The sequence below is a fragment of the Callithrix jacchus genome, chromosome 6, assembly GCF_049354715.1.
Source record: "Callithrix jacchus isolate 240 chromosome 6, calJac240_pri, whole genome shotgun sequence".
NCBI lineage: Eukaryota > Metazoa > Chordata > Mammalia > Primates > Cebidae > Callithrix > Callithrix jacchus.
The window spans coordinates 56,278,310-56,298,917 of record NC_133507.1 but is presented as its reverse complement, the minus strand read 5'-3'; the positions used below and the strand labels follow the sequence as shown (position 1 = coordinate 56,298,917).

The window sequence follows — 20,608 nt, the reverse complement described above, 5'->3', positions numbered from 1 at the left end:
GTGGACGCCCCTCCCCCACAGAGAGTCTCCAACCGTCTGCTCGGGATAGTTTGAAATCGCGGTTTTGTTCGTCCCACTGGGTATCCCAATCCCTGCAATCCCCTGGGCTGGCCTACTGTCCAAGTCTCGTTCAGTCTCAAGTCCAGCCCTCTCAAGTCTCAGGTTGCCGGTTCAACAGGGCACCCGGACAAGCGCGCCCTGTGGGGATTGCTGGGTAGGGCCGGCCGCCACCGCCCTGCCTGCCGGCTTCGCCAGGCAGACCTACTGCCTGGCGTCCCCTGTCTTTTTTATACTTGGGAGTTTCCCCGTTCTGTGGGCAACAAAGATCAGTCTGGAAATGCCGCTCTGACTCACCGTTTGCGGATTCAACGAGAAGAGCTCCAATCCTGGGTTGTTCTCACAGCGCCATCTTCTAAAGTATAATTTTTGATTCAAAATAATAAAGCCCTATGAAGTTTGTATACACCCGTATTTACTGAAGTAATTTGATTACACCCTAAATATGATGGAAAGAATTTTGGAGTATGCTGAAATACAGATTATCTCAAAGATCTATCCTTGTAAAAGGAATGAAATAATTTGTAACTATTGTACACTTTATCTGATGATCATAAAATACTTTACCAACTGTAACTCATCAGTCCTCCCAGTTCTCCCCACCGTTCCCCAATATCCACTCCCAGGTTTGTGGGAATGGGTACTGAGAAAATAAGCCAAGCTGCAGCTGGGTAACCGTAGACATCCAGAACTTTGGTAACTGGACATCAGAATCTACAGCTGGGTAACTGCAACCATCCAGACGAACACTGCAAATCCTACTCAGAACTTTGGCGGATTTAGAAGGCAGTTGGTAGCCGAATACCTTAGCTGTTACTGTGCTATTTTCATGCAGACTGCAGAAAATTAAGGGTCCTTATTAGGTATTGTAAGAAGTTAGCTCTACCCAGTCAAATTCCAACCTCTACGAGATTAAAGCTTATACATTTGACTTCACATATCCATGTTACTAATGTAGACATATTCTGTTTTCATTTTATCCATCATGGAAGAATAAGACATGTGAATTAGTTTCTGCTCCTGAGTTGTTTGAAAAAATATGAAAGGTAATACTGACATAATGTTGAAAATATTAATAGGCTTTTATTTCTTCTCGTGTGAAAAGGAATGCACTATTTACATATGGAGGCTCCTGTCAAGGTGATTCACAGAGACCTCAAGTCAAGAAATGGTAATGTATTTATATTTTTATTTTACCTATTTTATTACAAATTACATATACATGTATGTAGAAATGAACACTATGCCTTTACATGCCTTTTGTAGCCTACTGTTGGACTCACTGCTGATACTATGAAAGTCTTTCTACTGTCAATAAATAACAAAAATCTTGATATTATTTGAAGAAGCTGCACAGTCTTTCACTATGTAAACATAGCCCAGAATGTGGACATTTGAATTGTTTACAGTTTTTCTCTGATAAGAAATGCTGGGCTTGATGCCTTTCAGCCAAATGTTTCAAGGCATCCCCAATAATTTCCCTAGAATCATCTTCTAAAAGAAATACTGCTGTATCAAAGTGTGCAGTCATATATTTTTAGTCTTCTATTTTTAGGTGGCTTTGCACACTATCAATTTTGAATTTTGTTCTTGTTGCTTCTGAATTGCATGGCGTGAATTGTTTGTGCCAGTCTTGCCTGTGTTACCTGGAGTAGTGCCCAAAATGAGCCACATGTTTGGAAGTTTGGAAAGTAAAGGCTCTCTTTTTCTTCTTTCTCTTCTTCTGTACTTTCTAAAGCTTATTTATGGCCCTGTATTTTATAATTTGGAGGGGCTGAGCATTTTAAAATAACTGGCAGGATTAGACATTACCTTCAAATAGGAGTGGAAACAGAATGCTTCTTCCATTACATCACTTCAGAGTCATCTGAGGAAGGCAGTAGGGTTATTTAGCTATCCAGAACTAGCTAAACTAAACATCAGAATTTGCTACTTTTTTGAATACCCTGCTATCAATTAATTATTTACATGCTTTCTAAATGGTCCTTCTCAGTAAGGAGGAAGATGACTATTTGTTTTTAGGAGATCTTCAATTAAAATCAGTATGTGCTAACAATGTGATCCTTAGAATGGGTAGTGATGGCAAGTAGTGGAAGAGGACCAGGGAATGAATCAATGAGGTACCACTGCACGTACCCCAGGACTGTAAGAGGTGTGTGTGTGCATGTGTGTTTAGCTGGGAGGGAGGGGGTATGGGGGTTGGGGAGGGAAGTTACTGGCACCTGCCACTCATCAGTAATCCAGGTTGGACCACCAATTTAATGCTGTCTGATTGTCCTTTCCTCTTCTAGTCATCACTTATCCTTTGGTTCTTCTTAGACATAAGCTTCCTGGAACTAAGCACTTTTAATATATGGTCAGCTAACAGGATGTCATTAGGAAATAATTTAGACTAGTAAATATCAGAGTTTTATAAATTTGTAAGTTTTCAGTTCATGCTCCGAATTTCAATTTAAATATGTTATTTGACTTCAGTATATGTTAAATCTTCCACAAAAGAGGAATGATTAACTAAATTATGGATTTATCCATGCTATCATTATGAAGGCTATATAACAATGGAGAATGGCCCCATTTTAAAAATTTACGGTATTATGGTTACTAAATAGGAACACACATATACTCATATTGAAAGAATATACACCTAATTTATAGCAATTCCTTTTCCCTTGGAAAGATAACCAGACTTTCACTTTCTATGTTATGTATTTTTATAATGGCAGTTTTTCTAATGAGCACTTGTGAATCTTAAATGAGAAAGCTGAATATAAAATTTAGTAATATTTACATTTCTATTTGCAGAAGTTTATAGCTTATTACTTATAGTATCATGTTTACCCTGAGGCTATTTTCATAAATTTGGTCATACAAAGATCATTTTCCCTCCTTGGTAAAATCATCAGTAACCAGTAAGTATTGATCATCTGTCATGTTCAAAGCATGCATGGCTTACAAAAGAAACAGCTGAAACAGTTCTTCAGAATTTTATCCTCAGACTCATTTTCTCTTACGCTCTGATTCTTGCACTCCCATAAAAGCCCCATTTACAGCCAGGCATGGTGGTTCATGCCTATAATCCCAGCATCTTGGGATGCCGAGGCGAGAGGAGCATGAGGTCAGGAGATCAAGACCATCCTGGCCAACATGGTGAAACCCTGTCTCTACTAAAATATAAAAAATTAGCTGGGCATGGTGGTACACGCCTGTAGTCCCAGTTACTGAGGTGGCTGAGGCCGGGGAATTGCTTGACCCCAGTAAGTGGAGGTTGCAGTGAGTCAAGCTCGTGCCACTGCACTCCAGTTTGGCAACAGAGCAAGATTCCATCTCAAAAAAAAAAAAAAAAAAAAAAAAACCCATTTACACATTAATAGTCCAAAACAGATCTCAACTTCAGAACTATATATCTATCTGCTGATTAGATATATCCACATATTTTGTAAGACCTTAAAATATGTTATGTCCAAATTAAACTTTTCATTTTCTCCCTACCCCCGAAAAATCATCCCCGCATTTCCTTTACTGAGTGGCAGTACCATTTGCCCAAGCCAGAAGTTAGATAAATAATAGTTACAGTTTAAATCCAGAGCTCCCATTCTAACCATTAATCTGTATTGCTTCTTTATGTGATTTTATCCTGGAGTTCTCTTCCGCCTCCCCCCATATTCAGCCATTCATCAAGTGTAGGTGATCCTGCACCCTAAATATTTTTTGACTCGGTCAACTTTTCTCCTGTCCTTTGCCACCGCCTTAGTACAGACATCCTCATCTCTCTCCTGGACCACAAAACCTCGTGCAAAGTGATCCCCTTGCCTCCAGGTCTGTTCTTCTCTATCATAGTCTTCCATCTGCACATTTGCTCATTTCATTCCTTCACATGAAATTGGTTCATTGGCTTTCTCTTTCTCGCAAGGGCTTTTCTTGACCTGGCCCCTGCCTTCCATACTTGCCATGCCTTTTTTGTCTGTGCCTGAGTTTTTGCATAGGCTCTCTCTTCTGCCTAGGAAACTACCTTCCTCCCTCAGCTCTCCACTTTCTGGTTAGCTCCTATATTTCTCACCTCTTAGCACAAGCATCATTTCTTGCAGGAAGCTTCATCTGACCTCTCTAGACATAGATATCCCTGTTCTTTGGTTCCACAGTATTGTTTGTTTCACTCATCATCAAATTTGTCCCGCTTTGTTGATGTCTATTTAATTGTCTCTCTGATAAGAATGTAAACCCCATGAGAGCAAAGAGTGCCAGACTTTTTCACAGTCCTGTTCCACAGTGTAATACATGGCCTTACCCATAGTAGCCCCAGCAAGTATTTATTGAATGAATGAATGTGTGAACAAGTGAATTAATGAATATTCTCTCCACCTTTAACAAAAATCCTCAGTTGGGAGGAAACCGTATATATAACATGAAGTAGTTGCTAATGACTACCTCAATGTCACATTGGCAATATACAGGCAGAACCCAGGTAAAAATTTGGTTCTCCTGACTACTATTAATTTGTGCCTTTTTTACTGAACAGTACTGTATTTGGATAAAACAAAAACCATCAATACCTCAGAAGCCTTTTTAATCAGTACCTAACGGTTATTAAGTTTTTGTTTTAATGTCAGTCCCCTTCTGCAAAATCCTCAATGCTATAAATACATTGATTTCACCTTTCATAATGCCATGCTGAAGACAGAAATAGAAGTTTATGGTTTTTTCACTATAAGACAGTTCAAACAAATTAGATGATTGTTGTAATTTTTCTTTTTTTCTTTTTTAGTTGTTATAGCTGCTGATGGAGTATTGAAGGTAGGACTATTTCTTTTACTTAAAAAATTGTCAATTTCAGATGTAGGTTTTTGTAACCGATGATTCTTTAGCCAATAAATAGAAAGTTGATACTGATTCCTGTTTTCTCAGATCTGTGACTTCGGTGCCTCTCGGTTCCATAACCATACAACACACATGTCCTTGGTTGGAACTTTCCCATGGATGGCTCCAGAAGTTATCCAAAGTCTCCCTGTGTCAGAAACTTGTGACACGTATTCCTATGGTGTGGTGAGTTCATTTATCATTTCTTGTTTACTAAAGGAAATACAAAAGGCAAACAATCTAGAGAAGAGAGAGAGAGTTTAACATGGTTTTATTTGAGACTGTACTGCTGTTTCTGGTGGAATGCCTGAAGCAGTGGCAGTGGCAAACACTTCCTAGTTGCCAAAAGGTTTAATCATTTTTAATCATCAGAGTTATTTTGTCCTGTGTTGAGAAGAAACCAGCACCACTTCCAATAAACAAATGGAACCCGAGATAGTGTTGGGCTGCACTTCGCCTGTGAGGATGATCTTTTTGCAGGGTGGTAATGTGTCTGTAGACTGTCTCTGTAATTTCAGTGGAAATGTGGATCATTTGGAACAGGGCTTCATTGTAATAGATTGCTTAAACAGTATAAAATCACTAACAGAGCTGCCAGGTGAGTTAATCACCAGGAAACTTTTGAGTCTGAGCTATCATACTGGTTCATGAATTTCTAAAAGTCCAAAAGAAACCATACTTAGCACTACCAGATGGCCTTGGCCGGGTCTGCTCCCAGTCTTAGAGTAGCAGTGACTATCTGAAGCCTGACTCTAAGGCATTACATAAGAATCACCCCAGAGCAACATAGAGAATAGACTAATGTGGGGTTAAGTGCTCAAGGAATAGAGACCACAGGAATGAATCTGTTAAGGAGCAGAAGCTCCTGGAGGAGGAATCTGGAGATGGGCCATTTCCTGAGTAATAGGTTATACCTGCCCTATCAGAGAGAAGGATGTGAGGAGAGAGAGAGTTCTTTGCTGGAGGAATTCATTTGTTGCCTTTTGTTGAAGATAAGTTTCCCCTAAAGTGTTATATATTCTTTAAAAAGGCCAAAATAGTTTTGGAATTTCCTATCTTTACATCTCATCCCAATTATACTGCTCTGCTATTTATTTATACTATTTCTTCCGAAAATGGCATTTTCCTAGTAATGGGAAAAGCAGCAGCCTGTTTTGGGGCCACATCAGCATGCCTCTTCGTCCTGGGCCTCTGTTTTTACTGCAGTTGATAACCAATGGCACGAGAGGAGAGTCACATTGTCAGACATTGTCCTTTTCCTTTATTCAGTTTCTGGTTATTTGCTGCTGGTTTCACAGGTTTTGAACTTGTTTCAGTGACTAGCTCTTTCTAAATTATAACACATTCTATGTATACCAAATTAATAAAGATTAATTTTGTTAGCTATTGAAAAAAATCATTTCAAGGATGAAATACATGTTTTGGTTAAAGGCTAGAATTTTAAAGATCAGAAGGCAACAGTAACATCAGGCTCAATACCTGAATCAAAAAAAAAAAAAAGAAAAACCATCAATACCTGATATCACTTGATTCTGGATGTTTCTAAAACTGAAGACTATAAACTGTCACAGACAGTGATCAAATATTTCTCATTGAACAAAAGAAAAAACATACGTTTCAGAGGAGACTAGCTTCTAAAACTCCTCTCCTATGCCAAATGTCACTATGTTCTAACCATCATACATTCTCCTGTGGGATATTCTGGAAAATGGGGTATTTGTAGCAATTTAAGACTCTTTGTAAGATTGTTTTCTCTTGTGAAAGTGCATTCCGTCATTTATAACCAAAAATGTATTTATAGAGTCAAGCACTACGCTAAGCACCACCCAAGGGTAATTTAAATTTTTCTTAGCTTGCTTGTCGGGAATGGTGCCTCCTTTTGTCCTGTAGAATGGGAGCAAGCAAACTTTTTTAGAAAGGACCAGATAATATGTACTTTTGGCTTTGAGGGCCACTTAGAGTCTCTGTTGCGTAGTCTTCATAGATGCCATAGTTGGTTTTTCGTTTCTTACAACCCATCAAACATGAAAAAGCCACTCTGTATTCTGCAGCAGGCCATCCTTGCATTCAGGCATCTCCATGGAATAAGAGGGCTTGGGAAGATGAGCAGCAGGGCTAAGGAATATGGCTCTGTTAGTCAGTGTTCCAGCTGACAGTTCAGAGTGGCTTACCGGAAGCCCACAGGTTCCACTCCTTTCATGTGTATGTGTATATAAATGTACATGAACATTTATATTGGTGTTACATATATATGTATGTTGGTTATAGTTATTGTAGATGGTTACAGCTTTTAAATTGTTTGGCACATTTATATGAACTAGAAGACATTTGAGGTTCATTTTTGCACTTATGAGTCCACACACATACAGTGCTTTTACTTTTAAAATTCTCCCCATCTTTAAATTTCCTTATCTCAAAATATTTTGACCTTAAGACACAACTATACATAGAGTGAACTTTTGGTCTCAATATTATTTCATGTATGGAAACAAACTTTATGCTGCCTTCTTTCAAAGCCTTACAGTTGCCAGGGCTTTGGTGTGAAATGCACCCCTCTGCTTTTCCTGAGATGAAGTACCAGTCTTAGTACCAGTAGCCAAGCAAATTCCTTTTCACACGTAAACTGTAAAAGATGTTAAGAGGTGACTTCTGTTTGCAGAGCCTAGGATTTTTTCCTGTATCATTTTAAAATCTCTTTCATACATTCCACATTGACCCCATTTCTTAACATAGTCTGAGTCAACCTTTCAGGAGCTGCACATTTTCAGTGTTTTTTATTAAATACCTTTTCACTCAAATAAATATGCACCACATTTCAGTAGAAGGGCTTGAACATGTCTCTTTGTGGATTAGCTTTGCTCTCTGCTTGTGTGCTGACCCTACCTTTGCTCGGTTTTGTTTTATTTTGGAGGGATTTAACAAACCATCCTATCAAGTAATTTAACTCACTGAAACCAGATCGAGCATTTCCAGTGTTGCTCTATATTTACACACTGGAGGTTGCTCTGCAGAACCTGTTCGTGAATTTTTTTTTCTCCTGCTTGAACAGCATCTGCCAATTTCCCTGATATTCCACATGATGTGGAATATCCATTCTGAATTCATGCTAGAGCCTTTCCTTAACTGGTGGAAACAAATGCCATTTCAGTGAGTCTGTTTTAAAACAGCTTCTGCTGTCTATCTTGAAGAGAGAGATTTGCTTGGAATGCTGGTTTGCCTCTCAGAGAACTGTCAGCAGAATTCCGTTCAGAAAAGTGTACAGATGCTTATTTAATTATAAACAAGAACTCAGGATTGCATATGTTGGTGCAAAAGTAATTGCAGTTTTTGCCATTTCTTTTAAATGGCAAAACCTCAATTACTTTTGTACCACCCTAATATTTAATTCTGATCTCTTCTCATTCTATTTGTTCTAAATGAACACCACTAGGAAAAGAAAAAATACCAGGTATGCTTTCCAGCAACTTTTTGTTTAAACAATCACAGATTTTTTTTTTTTTAATGAAGAAAGCATCATGTGTTCAAAGCAGATATTACAGAAAAGAGCAGGTGAGGATAGATGTTCAGGTTGGTACTATGGTAGTTTTAGAAGTTTGTGGTCCTAAACTTGGAAAATGATACCTATTTTAATTCAAAATGTGGTTATTTTGAATTTATGTCTTTTCTGAAATAGGTTAGTAGCCAAGACTCATTTTCCAGTAAGAGCATTTGTTTGTATTAAATATCCCATCATTCATTGGGAGTCAGTTCTGTTCATTGAAACCCCTCTACACACAACAGTCACACAGATGAATAAGACCATTTAAAAAAAAGTTTTTTTTGAAATCCACTCAAAAACATGCAATATATTTTTGCTTTTTGTTTTTCCATTTTTTTTTAGACTGCTGTAAGAATCTAGCCTCTACTATGCTAAAACTACCAGCCCTCCCCAGGTTGATAAACCTCTACTACGCTAAAACTACCAGCCCTCCCCAGGTTGATAAATGGCAAGACTCACGAACCTCATACTGCCTTAAAATTAATGTGCTGTGAATGCCAGAAGTGGATTTTATGATCCTTGCTTTTAGGCTGGTAAACTTTGCTAGGCAGTCAATTGTTTCCCTCCATTTTATAAAAAATGAGATTTTTCTACCCTCTTATGAGCTCTTTGAGGACTTAACTAGAAGGAGTGTTCAGTATGTTATCCACAAAAACAAAAACAAAAAACAAACAAAAAAAATCACTGAAAGAATAAGCCTTCTGAGAACACAAGGCCTAGCCTATCTTAAAAAAAAAAAAAAAAAAAAAAAAAAAAAGCTATTCTAATGACAATGCAGAACGGATTACCTTCTTAGAAGCTTCTCAGCCAAAAGCAGCTTTGAAAACAGAGTGGCTTAGGAGACAGCATGGCTGCCTGGCTTGTCTGTGAGCCCTGTTCCAGAACAAGCTGGGCTCAGGTAATGGCTTTCTATTGTTTGGAAAAGAAAGGGCAGAAAAAGTACATAGTCTTTTCCAAGTTTCTATTCTGTAAACTGAAAATAGAAATTTTCCTTGTGAGCACAGTTTAAATGTGAGGACGTCTCAATATAAAATGAGTCGGAAAATATTTTTAAGGTGAAAGATCACAATAATATTTGGCCCAAATCCTCATAACTAGTATTTTTAGGCATCACTGAGTATATTTTTAGACCTCCAAGTGACTTCCTCAACACAAAAGTCACTTTTGTGTGCCAAATGTCATTTTGTTTGGTGTAAACAAAAACCTGGTGTCCTATCTTATGCTGCCCACTTGTGATACATTCCTGAATCCAGGTAATTGATAAAAGGAAATCATGAGACATTCTGATACTGGAATAAAACTAAAGACCTCATTTGGGCTTCTGGATATAGCAGCTGATGACGCCACCTAAGGCACTTTTACACCTATCAAGTATCTCCCTCAGTGTAGTAGCTCTTCAGAGACACAGAGGGAGTCAGATGAAATTGGCTTATTTTTTTAATTGTTCATGGCTACAGCTCTTAGAGAAATATAACTTACATTTTATTAGATTTTGGACATTTTCCAGCAGAATATTTTGGAAGAAAGAATGACGTATCTGTTTTTCTGGTGTTATCCCCCCCAAACTCTTGGTTTTGCCTTTCACCTCACAAAATTTAGCCTGTGCACGTGTGCATGTATCATACCTGCAGGCCAGACTCAGAAGAGGGGAGGCACTGCTCATCTGCGCATTTGGGGGTCTGGAGCATTTGATTTATTGGAGGCTGACTCCCTGTTCCCATGCTGCTTAGGAATGCCACATCCATTAATTTACTTGCCCTTCATATCCTTTCCCCTCCCCAACCCTAGCCCCATGTGGAGCGGTAATTGCAGCCAATTGAGGGGCTCCATTTCCTGCTCAGCCCTCTGACTGCCCGGCCTCCCTCCGAGTGCGGCGGCACATCAGGGTGATTGCATACCTGTTCTGGCTCTCACCCTTCCCTTAGTATGGTGTTCACTAGAATTGTCCCCTTGTGGGATGCCCCTTACCTTCTCCTAATCACTTGTGTGACTCAAATAGAATTATTCAGTGGCTCCTCTAAAGGAGTACCTTACACACTTGATTAAAAGCCCAAAGAGGCTTTGGTGAATTTTTTTTCTCCTGCTTGAACAGCATCTGCCAATTTCCCTGATTTTCCTGCTAATTATCTTCCTATTAGCCAGAAATCATTTACTATGTTATGGCTCAAATAAGACTGAGCACTGGCTGAGGAAATAGTAGATGTGGAGTGAGAGGTTTCTAGGATTTGCTTGACTCTAGAATATGTGTGCTCCATCTACATTCCTATTCAGAAATGGGCTTTTGTTTTTAGAACAAGGGAAATCTAAGTGGATGCCACTGGTTCTCTTCCTGCTTCTGCCAGGATGCCCTACCTAAGACAGGGCCTGTGGCATCCTCTCTAGTACTGGCACTTTCCCTTCTCTAAAATTAAAAGGGGTCAAGAGCCTGGCCTTCCAGGCGAGCCAGCAGGTTCATATTCTGGCTCTGTCACTGGATAACTGAGTGTCTTTGGGCAAGTTTATTTAACTTTTTTAATAGTTTCCTCACCTATAAAATGTGAGTAATATGTATCCAATAGGATTGCTGTTCATCATGGTAACCTATAAAAAGGGCATCTGGAACATAATAGGTACTCAATAAGCGATAGTGGTTGTTATTATTAGGTCTGTTTTTGACAACTTAGAATTGTTTTTGCACTTTACAGAGTATTGGTAGACTCACATTTTTGAACTCCTTTTGTATAAATAGGGAAAGTAACCGAGTGTACAAATCTCCATTCCTCAGTGTTTAAAGAGAAACCAGAATCAGCAGTGTTCTAGCATCAGTTTGCTTTCTTTGGACATTCCACTCAGGTTTAATAATCATACTGATCTCAAGAACCGCACAAAGATGAACACACACATAAACTCACATACACATAGTCAGCTTGTATGTACATAAATTGTTCATTACCTCTTAGAATATGGCATAATAGATTATATGTAGATGAAATAGATCCCTTAGACTGACTCATTTTGAGGGAGATTTCTCCAAAACCTAAAATGTAACATGTAAAATCTAAATATTACAATTTTGCAAGTATCTACCATTGTGGGGTAGGTGGGTTAGCCAGTGATTTGGATTTGGGGCTCAGTTATTTTTGATGAGACCATTATTGAATCTTTGAAAATATTGTTGAATTACCAGTTACTATCTCCTAGACAAATGCATCAGAAATTGAAGGTAGAAAGAGTTTTAACAAAATACAAAATCTAATTTGTTAGAACATAACAATTCTAATAATTTATGAGATGACAGTAAATCTGGCACATTGGTTTCATAGAATTTTAAGTCTGGCTCTAGATGTCCTAATTTTCTAAACCAGGTTTTTTTCTTTATAAAAAACAACATAAAAAGTATTTATTATGTGGAAGAAGTTGTATGCATGAGCAGATTTGTTTTGCCCAAGTTTCTACAGATGGGGTTGGTTGCATCTGGTAATTGGATACAATTAAATGTTTGATAAAGTTTCAGTAATATGTACCCAAAAAATATAAAGTACAAGAATAAAAATTCCATTTTCTTTTTGTTCCAGGTTCTCTGGGAGATGCTAACAAGGGAGGTCCCCTTTAAAGGTTTGGAAGGATTACAAGTAGCTTGGCTTGTAGTGGAAAAAAACGAGGTAAGACTACGTTTCTCCATTCAGGTACATAGATCAGAAAACAGTATTGGGGTTTTGCAAAAGACTTTTTCATCTTCTTCAAATTGAAAGTAAGTTCACGCTTATGGAAAGATTAGCAGTAGGAGCTAACACAAAGGGTCAAAGTGATGTTATTCCTCATGAATGGACCCTTTACATCTAATTGTTGCAGCTTCACGTCGTGATGCTGTAGATCAAAAATTGTACAAGTACTGTACTAGTTTCTCAGTCTCAATTGTAAAACCTAGGGGTTTGTTCTTAGTGATGAAAGAAGCCATTGCGTCCAAGGTAGGGGAACAGTTTAACTCCATCTCCTGCGTTTAGGACATCTTTTTTACTGGCCGGGAGTTGATATATCTGTAAGAGACCTTCAGCTACTTCAACTTACCTCTCCCAGCAGGAGTCACTATAGTACAAGAAACTGTCGCTTAGATGAGAATTTCAAAAATAAAAGAAGAAAAAATAGTTTCAAAAAAGGGAAAAATTACAGTTTTGCCACCTACGTTGAACACTACATTGAAGATGAGCTCCTCACTGGAATTGGCGAGGCAGTGGCATAACTGTTCGCTTCTTCATGCAGAGCCTTTCCATTTCAAAAGAACTTCAGTGGCGTAAACACCGTTTGTGCTGTGTCCCCAGCCTCGCTTCTCTTCTTCCCACAAATTGAGGCTTTCAGTTAGTTGGACCTATGAGCCTACATCAGAGAACATGGTACATTCATATCAAAGAGAGCAACTACATTTTGAAAGGTTTAAAATTGTGACTGAAACGCACAGCCATGGAAATTCTCAGCATAAGGATGAAGCATCCAATATCAAGGTATTATGAGAACTTAGATCATGTAATGGAAGCAAGCAGTTGTCTTTGCAATGCAAAACAACTTTATTTCACAAAACTTCTTCGTTTCCAAATCTTATCTGTGCTCTCCACAAAGGGCAAGACTGCAACCTTAGAAAAAAATAATTTGCAAAAAGGTGAATATAAAAAAAAATCCCTTTTTAATGCTCTGAAAGAGTTAGATTGAACTGCTTCCCAGGTGAGTGCAGGAACAAACTAGATTAATCAAAAAGCTGCTATTGACTAGGAGAAACCAAGTTTTCATCTTTTAGATCACATAATCCGGAGTTACCATATAATTTGTCCTCCTGATTCACTGGGAGTGGATGCAATGTTGATGATAGCTGAAATTGATGGGAAAGAGCTGCCAATTTAAGAAATAAAAAGGAGTTACATGCAAGAATGTGCCTTATTCATTGTTTCACAGTAGCTGTTCTGTTTTAATTAAAAGGGCTAGTAATCCCTCATGTGCTATTAAATAAGATCTAACACACAGGATAACTGATACCGTCATGACATGAGGACATACTTGTTTCTGTTCTATTTCTTTTGCCAGTGAGATCATCAGAGATCTGGTTCTGGGTTTACAAATAAAAGCGAAGAAAATTACGGGCCTTGTGTTGGCTCTGGAACCAAAACATTCAGTGTAATCTTTTCCCGCTGCACTATTCCAAGATAAACTAGGAGAAAGGTTGTTGTTTTTTTTAAAGCTAACTAGACCCTCCAAATGGATAAGACAGAATAATTAATATATTAAAATAAGTTATCTAAAGGGTGCCAGAATAGATATAAATTGAAAGCACTTTTTAAAACATTGGAGTATCTGCAAAGGATTTTTTAAAGCTGACGAAAAATGAATTTAGAAGCTGCCTGGATAGTTGACTTGAGGATCAGAAATCTCCCATGAATAACCTTCAGAACCTCTTCAACTCTTTGCATAAGGAAGCAATCTTCTTTTTCCCTAGAGATCCCAGAAAGTAGAGTTTACTATTTTATTCATGATACATTCTGATGATCAGCTTATAACTGACAAAGACTACACAAATACCTCCCACACTGTATTCATTAAATATCATAGCAAGTTGAAAAAAGTCTACATGGTGAAATACATTTTTTCAACTTTCTAATGAACTTCAGTAAAATTGGGTATTACAAGGATATTTATCCGCTGTTCTCATTCTGTACAATATTTCTCAAAAAAAATGGAAATGAAGTTTCAATGTAATTTTCAATATCATCATTCAAGAAGGTATCTTCATATCACCTCACAAATGGAGGTATCCATTTCCAAAATAAATTCTGTCGACATAGTAATAATTTCCAAGGATTTATTTCATTTCATAACAAAATTGAGACTTTGACTTAAATAAATATAATTTACAAAATCCCTTCAACTTCTAATTCTTTTACTTTATTTTTACTATTAAATATTTTGGGTTATGGGTTGAAAAGAGAAAGTCATATTTTTAACAGGCCTCATTTAAATAAAGAACGACATGTTTAAGTGTTCAGGGAGATATTTTAAATGTTATCTAATTATCTGTAAAATCTATATCCAAGCATTATGGTTGTCTTTTTAAAACTTTTTATTTTGAAATAATTATAGACTCTCAGGAGTTTGCAAAAATATTACAAAAAATAAAAAAATTAGCTGGGTGTGGTTGTGCATACCTGTGTTCCCAGCTACTGGGTTGGCTGAGGCAGGAGGATCCCTTGAGTTCGAGAGGTCAAGGCTGCCACCATTATCGCACCGCTGCACTCCAGCCTGGGTGACAGAGTGACACCCTGAATTAATTTTTAGTAGAAATGGGGTTTCTCCATATTGGCCAGGCTGGTCTTGAACTCCTGACCTCAAATGATCCACCCACCTTGACCTCCCAAAGTGCTGGGATTACAGGCATCAGTCACTGCGTCTAGTCAAAAGAGTTTTTTTAATTAACAAAACTAAAGTAGTTTCTGTTCTCTTCCCCCAGCTTCCCTCACTGGTGACATCTTACATGTCGATAGTATACTGTCAAGACCAGGGAATTGAGACTGGCACACTCTTACCCAGACAGTGGGCCTCATTCATTTTCACCATTTAAGATTACTTTTCATATCTATAGAAAAATCGATACTTTCTAAAAATTATATCTGAAGATCTTTGCTTCTACTCCCTTAATAATGAAATAAGACATTTAAGCAATCATTTTTCTAATATTAAATCCTATTAAAACCAGATTCATAAAGCACTACTAAACTTTACACAGTAAACAGTGAACCTTTACAGAAGGCATGAAATGAAGAGGGCATTACTAATAAATGTTTTAAATGTAACAGATAGGTATATTTGCTTTTATCATTTCCATGGAACTCAATCTGTAGTCATTCAGAATGTTCTGGAGCATAATTTCTATTTTTATAAATACTTAAATTCTTACATATACTGTGTTTGAATTTGACTAACATAGAAATCTTCATAAAACTTAATCCACTGCTCTTGACTAGCCTTTAGAAAAAGATAAAAACTTGACTTTAAAAAAAATGTTTACCTCTTATGTAGAAAGTGGTGCAAAAATGAAGACGGTCTTTAAAATATGTCATGCCTAATTTGGTGATTGGGAAATATTTTAATTTGAAACTTTTATTTTAAAATATTTAAGTGTTAAGTAGTATTGCAAACCTGGTGCTAAGATCTGGCTATTTCAGAATGTTTTAATGTATTAGGAATGCCCACAGTTATGTAATCAGGACTTAAATACTTTGGATTCTATTTTAAAGTACTTTATAATGCACCAAAATAATCCATTATATAAAGTGAGTCTAGATTAAACTGATATTTGACCATGTCCAATTATTTAAAATAATTGTGTCTCCTTGTATAGTGACTTCCATGTGGCATCTAAGCAGTTTTTCAGTAAGGAAAGATCACAGAAATCATCCTCCATATTCAGCCAGCTCACATCCAGTTCTCAGAAAAAGGTTGAGACAAAGTTGTATTGAAAAATGTTACCCTTGAGGAAGACTCATTATTTTTAGCTACAGAGTACATTCAAGTGCGTAATTGCAATTGTAGTCTGTTTTTATTAGTCCCCACCTCCTGACCATTTTATATTTTAAAAAGTAAACGCCTGAATTTTTTTTGCCTTCATCAAAAGGTCTGCAGTTTACATTACAGTAAAATAATAGTACAGTTTAATATATCTCATTCTATTCTGTGAAATCAGGAGCCTAGAAGTTTAAAAGTGCTTAGCATGGCCTTTAGTGTGGAGAGAGTTTTGTTTTTCACTTTTGTTTTGTTTTGATTTTAGGATTATCTGTAATTCCTAATACAAGTTGTCAGCAACTATGTTTCTAGTTTCACACATAGCCTCCCCCAAATCCAGCTAAGTTCAGCTTTAAGTTTGTTATTTGCAAAACTTCTTGGGCAAACAAAACGGAAGTAAGTGTTAATACTTCTTAGTACAGCAGTTCTCAACTCCATCACACCCAGTGCTCATTTTATAACAATTATGTTAACAACCCCTTATGCTCCTTTGAGGTGAAACTCAAAGGTAACGTAACTGCCTACACACATTATATTGTAAGTTAACATAGTGCTCTAGCTGTAATATAAAAGAGAAATAAATGTCAGATGTTTTCCAGCATTCAAATGCTCGAGCATGACGACACTAGAGGAGATAATGGAACAGTTTAGGGGATAAATAGAACTCAGCAGCTACAAATGCAGCCAGATGGAGTTGGGTTGTATTAATGACTCCAGTACCTAGGGAGTGGCACTGTCGTTGATATTTGTCATAAGAATCCTGCAAGAATTAATAAGCCTTTATTTTATTTGGTAGATGCATTCTGCAAAGTTCAGTGTATCTTCAAACTGTTCAGAAAATACTTTGTGTTTATTTGTAAATTAGATTCTAGGCCCAGAAAATTATAAACCTAATTGTTTGCTTGTTTTACTTACATGAATGTAAATGGGGCATTTGAAATTTTGTGTGATACAAGGGAGTTCTTGGTCATGCAGGATGTTATGATATATTGAAGGGTCTAGCATTCCTGACCTGTTATGCTTAAAAGTCAGTTGCAACCAACCAGTCTCTAAAACAAACAAAAATGCTTCTGTGGAATAGAGGTACCACATGTTCTATGAGAACTACTGTAGGATGTTAGAACAGGACCCAGCCTCATATTCTAATTTTTGTTGCATTGGGTCCTTACAGTATATGGGTTTGACCAAAACAAAATCATAATCGGTTATAGGTTCAGATGATCTTATTTACCAATGAGAAATGCAGTTCTTTAAAATTCTCTGATCTGTGCTCAGATCTTTTCAGAGTTGTATACCTACTGCCAAAGCTAAACTGGTTTCCTAGTTACCTGGCCTTACATATATCGTAAGTTTCCTATAAAAGAACAATGACTTGTGGTTTTATATTTAGTATTTCAGTTCCAACTGGTTCCTCTCCTACTGTGGTTTGAGATATTTGATGTTTTGTTGCATTAGTTATACTCAACCTGACTTCTGTTTACTACAGTTGTCTTTTAAGAAAAATTATGAGTCTTTAAAGATTACAAATGTAAACATAAATTCTCACCTATCATATATTAATCAATGGAAGCTTTAAATTTCACATCTTGATTATGTTATTAAATTGACTCTATTATGAACCTTCAGATAGTGTTTGCTTACCTTAATGAATCAATTCTGTGTTTTGTTTTGTTTTGTTCTCTTTTGTAGAGATTAACCATTCCAAGCAGTTGCCCCAGAAGTTTTGCTGAACTGTTACATCAGTGTTGGGAAGCTGATGCCAAGGTATATATACGTATTTTTGTTATTGTTTAGAATTTTGAAATTTCTCTTGTTTGGCTTTCAGTTTTTAAGACTTAGGATACAAAGCAAAGCTGAATTGATGCTCCTAAGAGCCCCAGATTGACTGTTAAAGTTTCCTGTTGACATCGCTTAATCTTCATCTCTAGTGACTCATTATTAACTCATTCATACAGCATACTTTGACATTCTGGAGTCAGAAAAAATAATTTTATTATTTTGTTAATTTTTAGTAATAACTATTGCACCTACATGCTATTGAGATGTCTAAGACACAGTACTTATGCCAGGTACTGTCCCACACACTTCATGTATGTTAACGCATTTATTCCTCAAAATCTCTCTATGAAACAGAGGCCACAATTATCCTCCTTTTACAGATGAAGAACCAAGACATACAGAGGTTACATCATGAGCTCAAGGCCACACAGCTGGTAGGGAGTAAGGCTGGACATGAACTACGTCTGGCATAGTCCCTGCTCTTAACCACTGCACTATTTTGCCTTTCTAGCCAAAGAGCAGGCAAAAGTAGTACTTCTAGAGAATCTTGCTATGTACTCCGTGTCCAGCTTCAGTGATGTTTTGAGCTATCACAATAGAGTTGGAGAAATTCCAAAACTTAAGCTTTCATGTGGTTATCACATTTGAGCATGAATGGCCCATTTCCTTTCCCTGCAAAGATCACTTTAAAAGACTCTTGCATACATATGGAAATATTTACAGATAAAATGATAGGCTAGTCTTGGATTTGCTTCAAAATAAAGGGAAGGGAAATGGATGATGGTATAGATTAAACAGGTTTGGCCATGATAATTTTTGAAACTGAGTGATAGTATATAGAGGTTCATTATATTGTTCTCTCTACTTCTGTGTATTTTGGAATTTTCCATAATGAGTTAAAAAATAAAAAATATCCTCACAGATTAAACATTGGAATAAGAGCAGTTACACTCCAGAAAGACATAAAAATGTTACAGTTTAAATTTGTCCAGTTTTTTGTGGAAATAGAGGTATTACAACTGATCTTTTAAATAGAGACTTAAAAAAAGACTAAAGAATCTAGTTTCTTACTGAATTTCAACCCTGTTCCAATCTAACCCTCAAGAATGAATGGCCATAAAATACAGTCTGTTCTTCTACAATATGTTTCGTTAGTGGGAATAACTCAGAAGCCATTGGTGAGAATGGAGACTGGGGACTATGTTAGTGTAACTCAGAATTCACGTTGATTGTTCAAAATGTTTCCCAACACATTGTTCCACACTGAGCACAGAGTAAAATAATCCAGCCAACAAGGCAGCAAGGGACCCAGTGCCGTGAAGCCTGTTCACTCCATGTGCTCCTTCTCGGCTTGGCTTAGCTTGACTTGGAAGAACTTGTTGCTGATTCTCCCAGCAACAAATTGTGCTGTGTACATGTTGCAAAATCTTTGCTTTCACTCCTATCCTTTAGACTTCCTTTGCCCTTTATTTTTTGAGTAGAGTCCTAGATATTCTTAGTTTTGTTTTTGCTAAAGAATCATGTTTTTAAACTGTGTTACTATCTTATTTAGGATTGTTACTCTTTTTAATAGTATTTGGTGGCAAAGTTGCATGGTCTTTGAATGGTCTGCCCTGCTCCTATTTAGGCCCTATAATTTTTAGTACATGATTTTGCAGAATGGGTATTTTTAAGCATGAAAAGAAATGCCTACATTTTGCAACTAACTCAGTAGAAACTATAAGCAGGTATTTTCAAGCTTGCTTTAAAACGTTTTTTTTTTAACTGTTAAAATAGTATCATACTGACCCTTCCCTACCCTTCCTACTAGTTATATGTCCATTGTGACATATAAGTCATTTTGGACATATGTTTCTCTCTGATACATATCTTGCCTGAAATTGTTTGCATTGAATTTGATTATTGCAACTATATCTCTATAACTCTGATTACATTTCAGTATGCAAAGCAAGTTTTGAATTTCTTAATTGAGCACTCAGTACCACATTAATTAAAATTCTCAGAATGTACATTTGTGGTACATTAATGAAATGATCCTATCTATAATCACCTTACCCAACAAGAACATTAGGCCCAGTGCTGAAGCCATGCAGCTGGCATTTCTTTAGCATGTAGTAAGCTAACCCTTCTTCAGGGCCAAGGAAATCTTGCATCCCAGCCACATGAGGTATAAAGGAAGTTTAAAATTGATTTTTATCTTCTAAATTCATGACATTTCATTCTGATTAAACAGTGACATGCCCCCGCATTTGATTTGGTCGCATACCTGGCCACAGCCCACGTTTCCAGCTCTCTCACTGCTGATCTCCTCTAGACATGCCTTCCATACTTTCATTCCCCAAACATGGTCTCTTCCTTCTTTTCTTTCTCCTTGAGTACTTCATCAAGTCTTCCTTGGTTGTTCTGTTTACTCAACCCCAGGCTTAGTATTTCTTTTCCTAAACCACAGTCTGGGCCTTACCTCGTACAGCTGTATGTTTTAAAGATGTATTTTCTTCCTACATGGACTACAAGTTTTATAAAGATGTAGAGGTAGTTGTTACATGTATTTCCCTATTGCACATTATATCCATATAGAAAGTAGATGCCCAATTTGGTTGTTGCCTGAAGTAGGCAGACCACAGTAAATTTCCTGAGAGGTACCTCCATGTACCGGCTAGAAATATGTAACAATTCAACCAGAAGTTAGTTCCAGTCCTATGCACATAAGATAGAGCAATAAAGTACTTTCTTTTTTTAAAATCCTTAGATTTATAGAGTATTAACATCTACTTTAAAATAGTCAGCCCACCTGTAGAGCTAGTGTTCTTTTGCAATGAGGGTCGAAGGCAGGGGTGGTGATATATGCAAGAGAAAGCT

General features: G+C 37.1%; 1 protein-coding gene across 6 annotated transcripts in view; it reads left to right on the top strand.

The window, feature by feature from the left end:
- Positions 1 to 20,608, top strand: part of MAP3K20 (mitogen-activated protein kinase kinase kinase 20) — a 204,670-nt gene that overhangs the window by 120,716 nt on the left and 63,346 nt on the right. For all 6 annotated transcript variants that reach the window (XM_017973405.4, XM_002749336.7, XM_008998686.4 and 3 more), the window contains exons 5-9: positions 1,163 to 1,228; positions 4,820 to 4,848; positions 4,960 to 5,097; positions 12,004 to 12,090; positions 17,660 to 17,734. In XM_017973405.4, the coding sequence (XP_017828894.1) occupies positions 1,163 to 1,228; positions 4,820 to 4,848; positions 4,960 to 5,097; positions 12,004 to 12,090; positions 17,660 to 17,734 (395 nt within the window). The remainder of the gene's footprint in view (positions 1 to 1,162; positions 1,229 to 4,819; positions 4,849 to 4,959; positions 5,098 to 12,003; positions 12,091 to 17,659; positions 17,735 to 20,608) is intronic.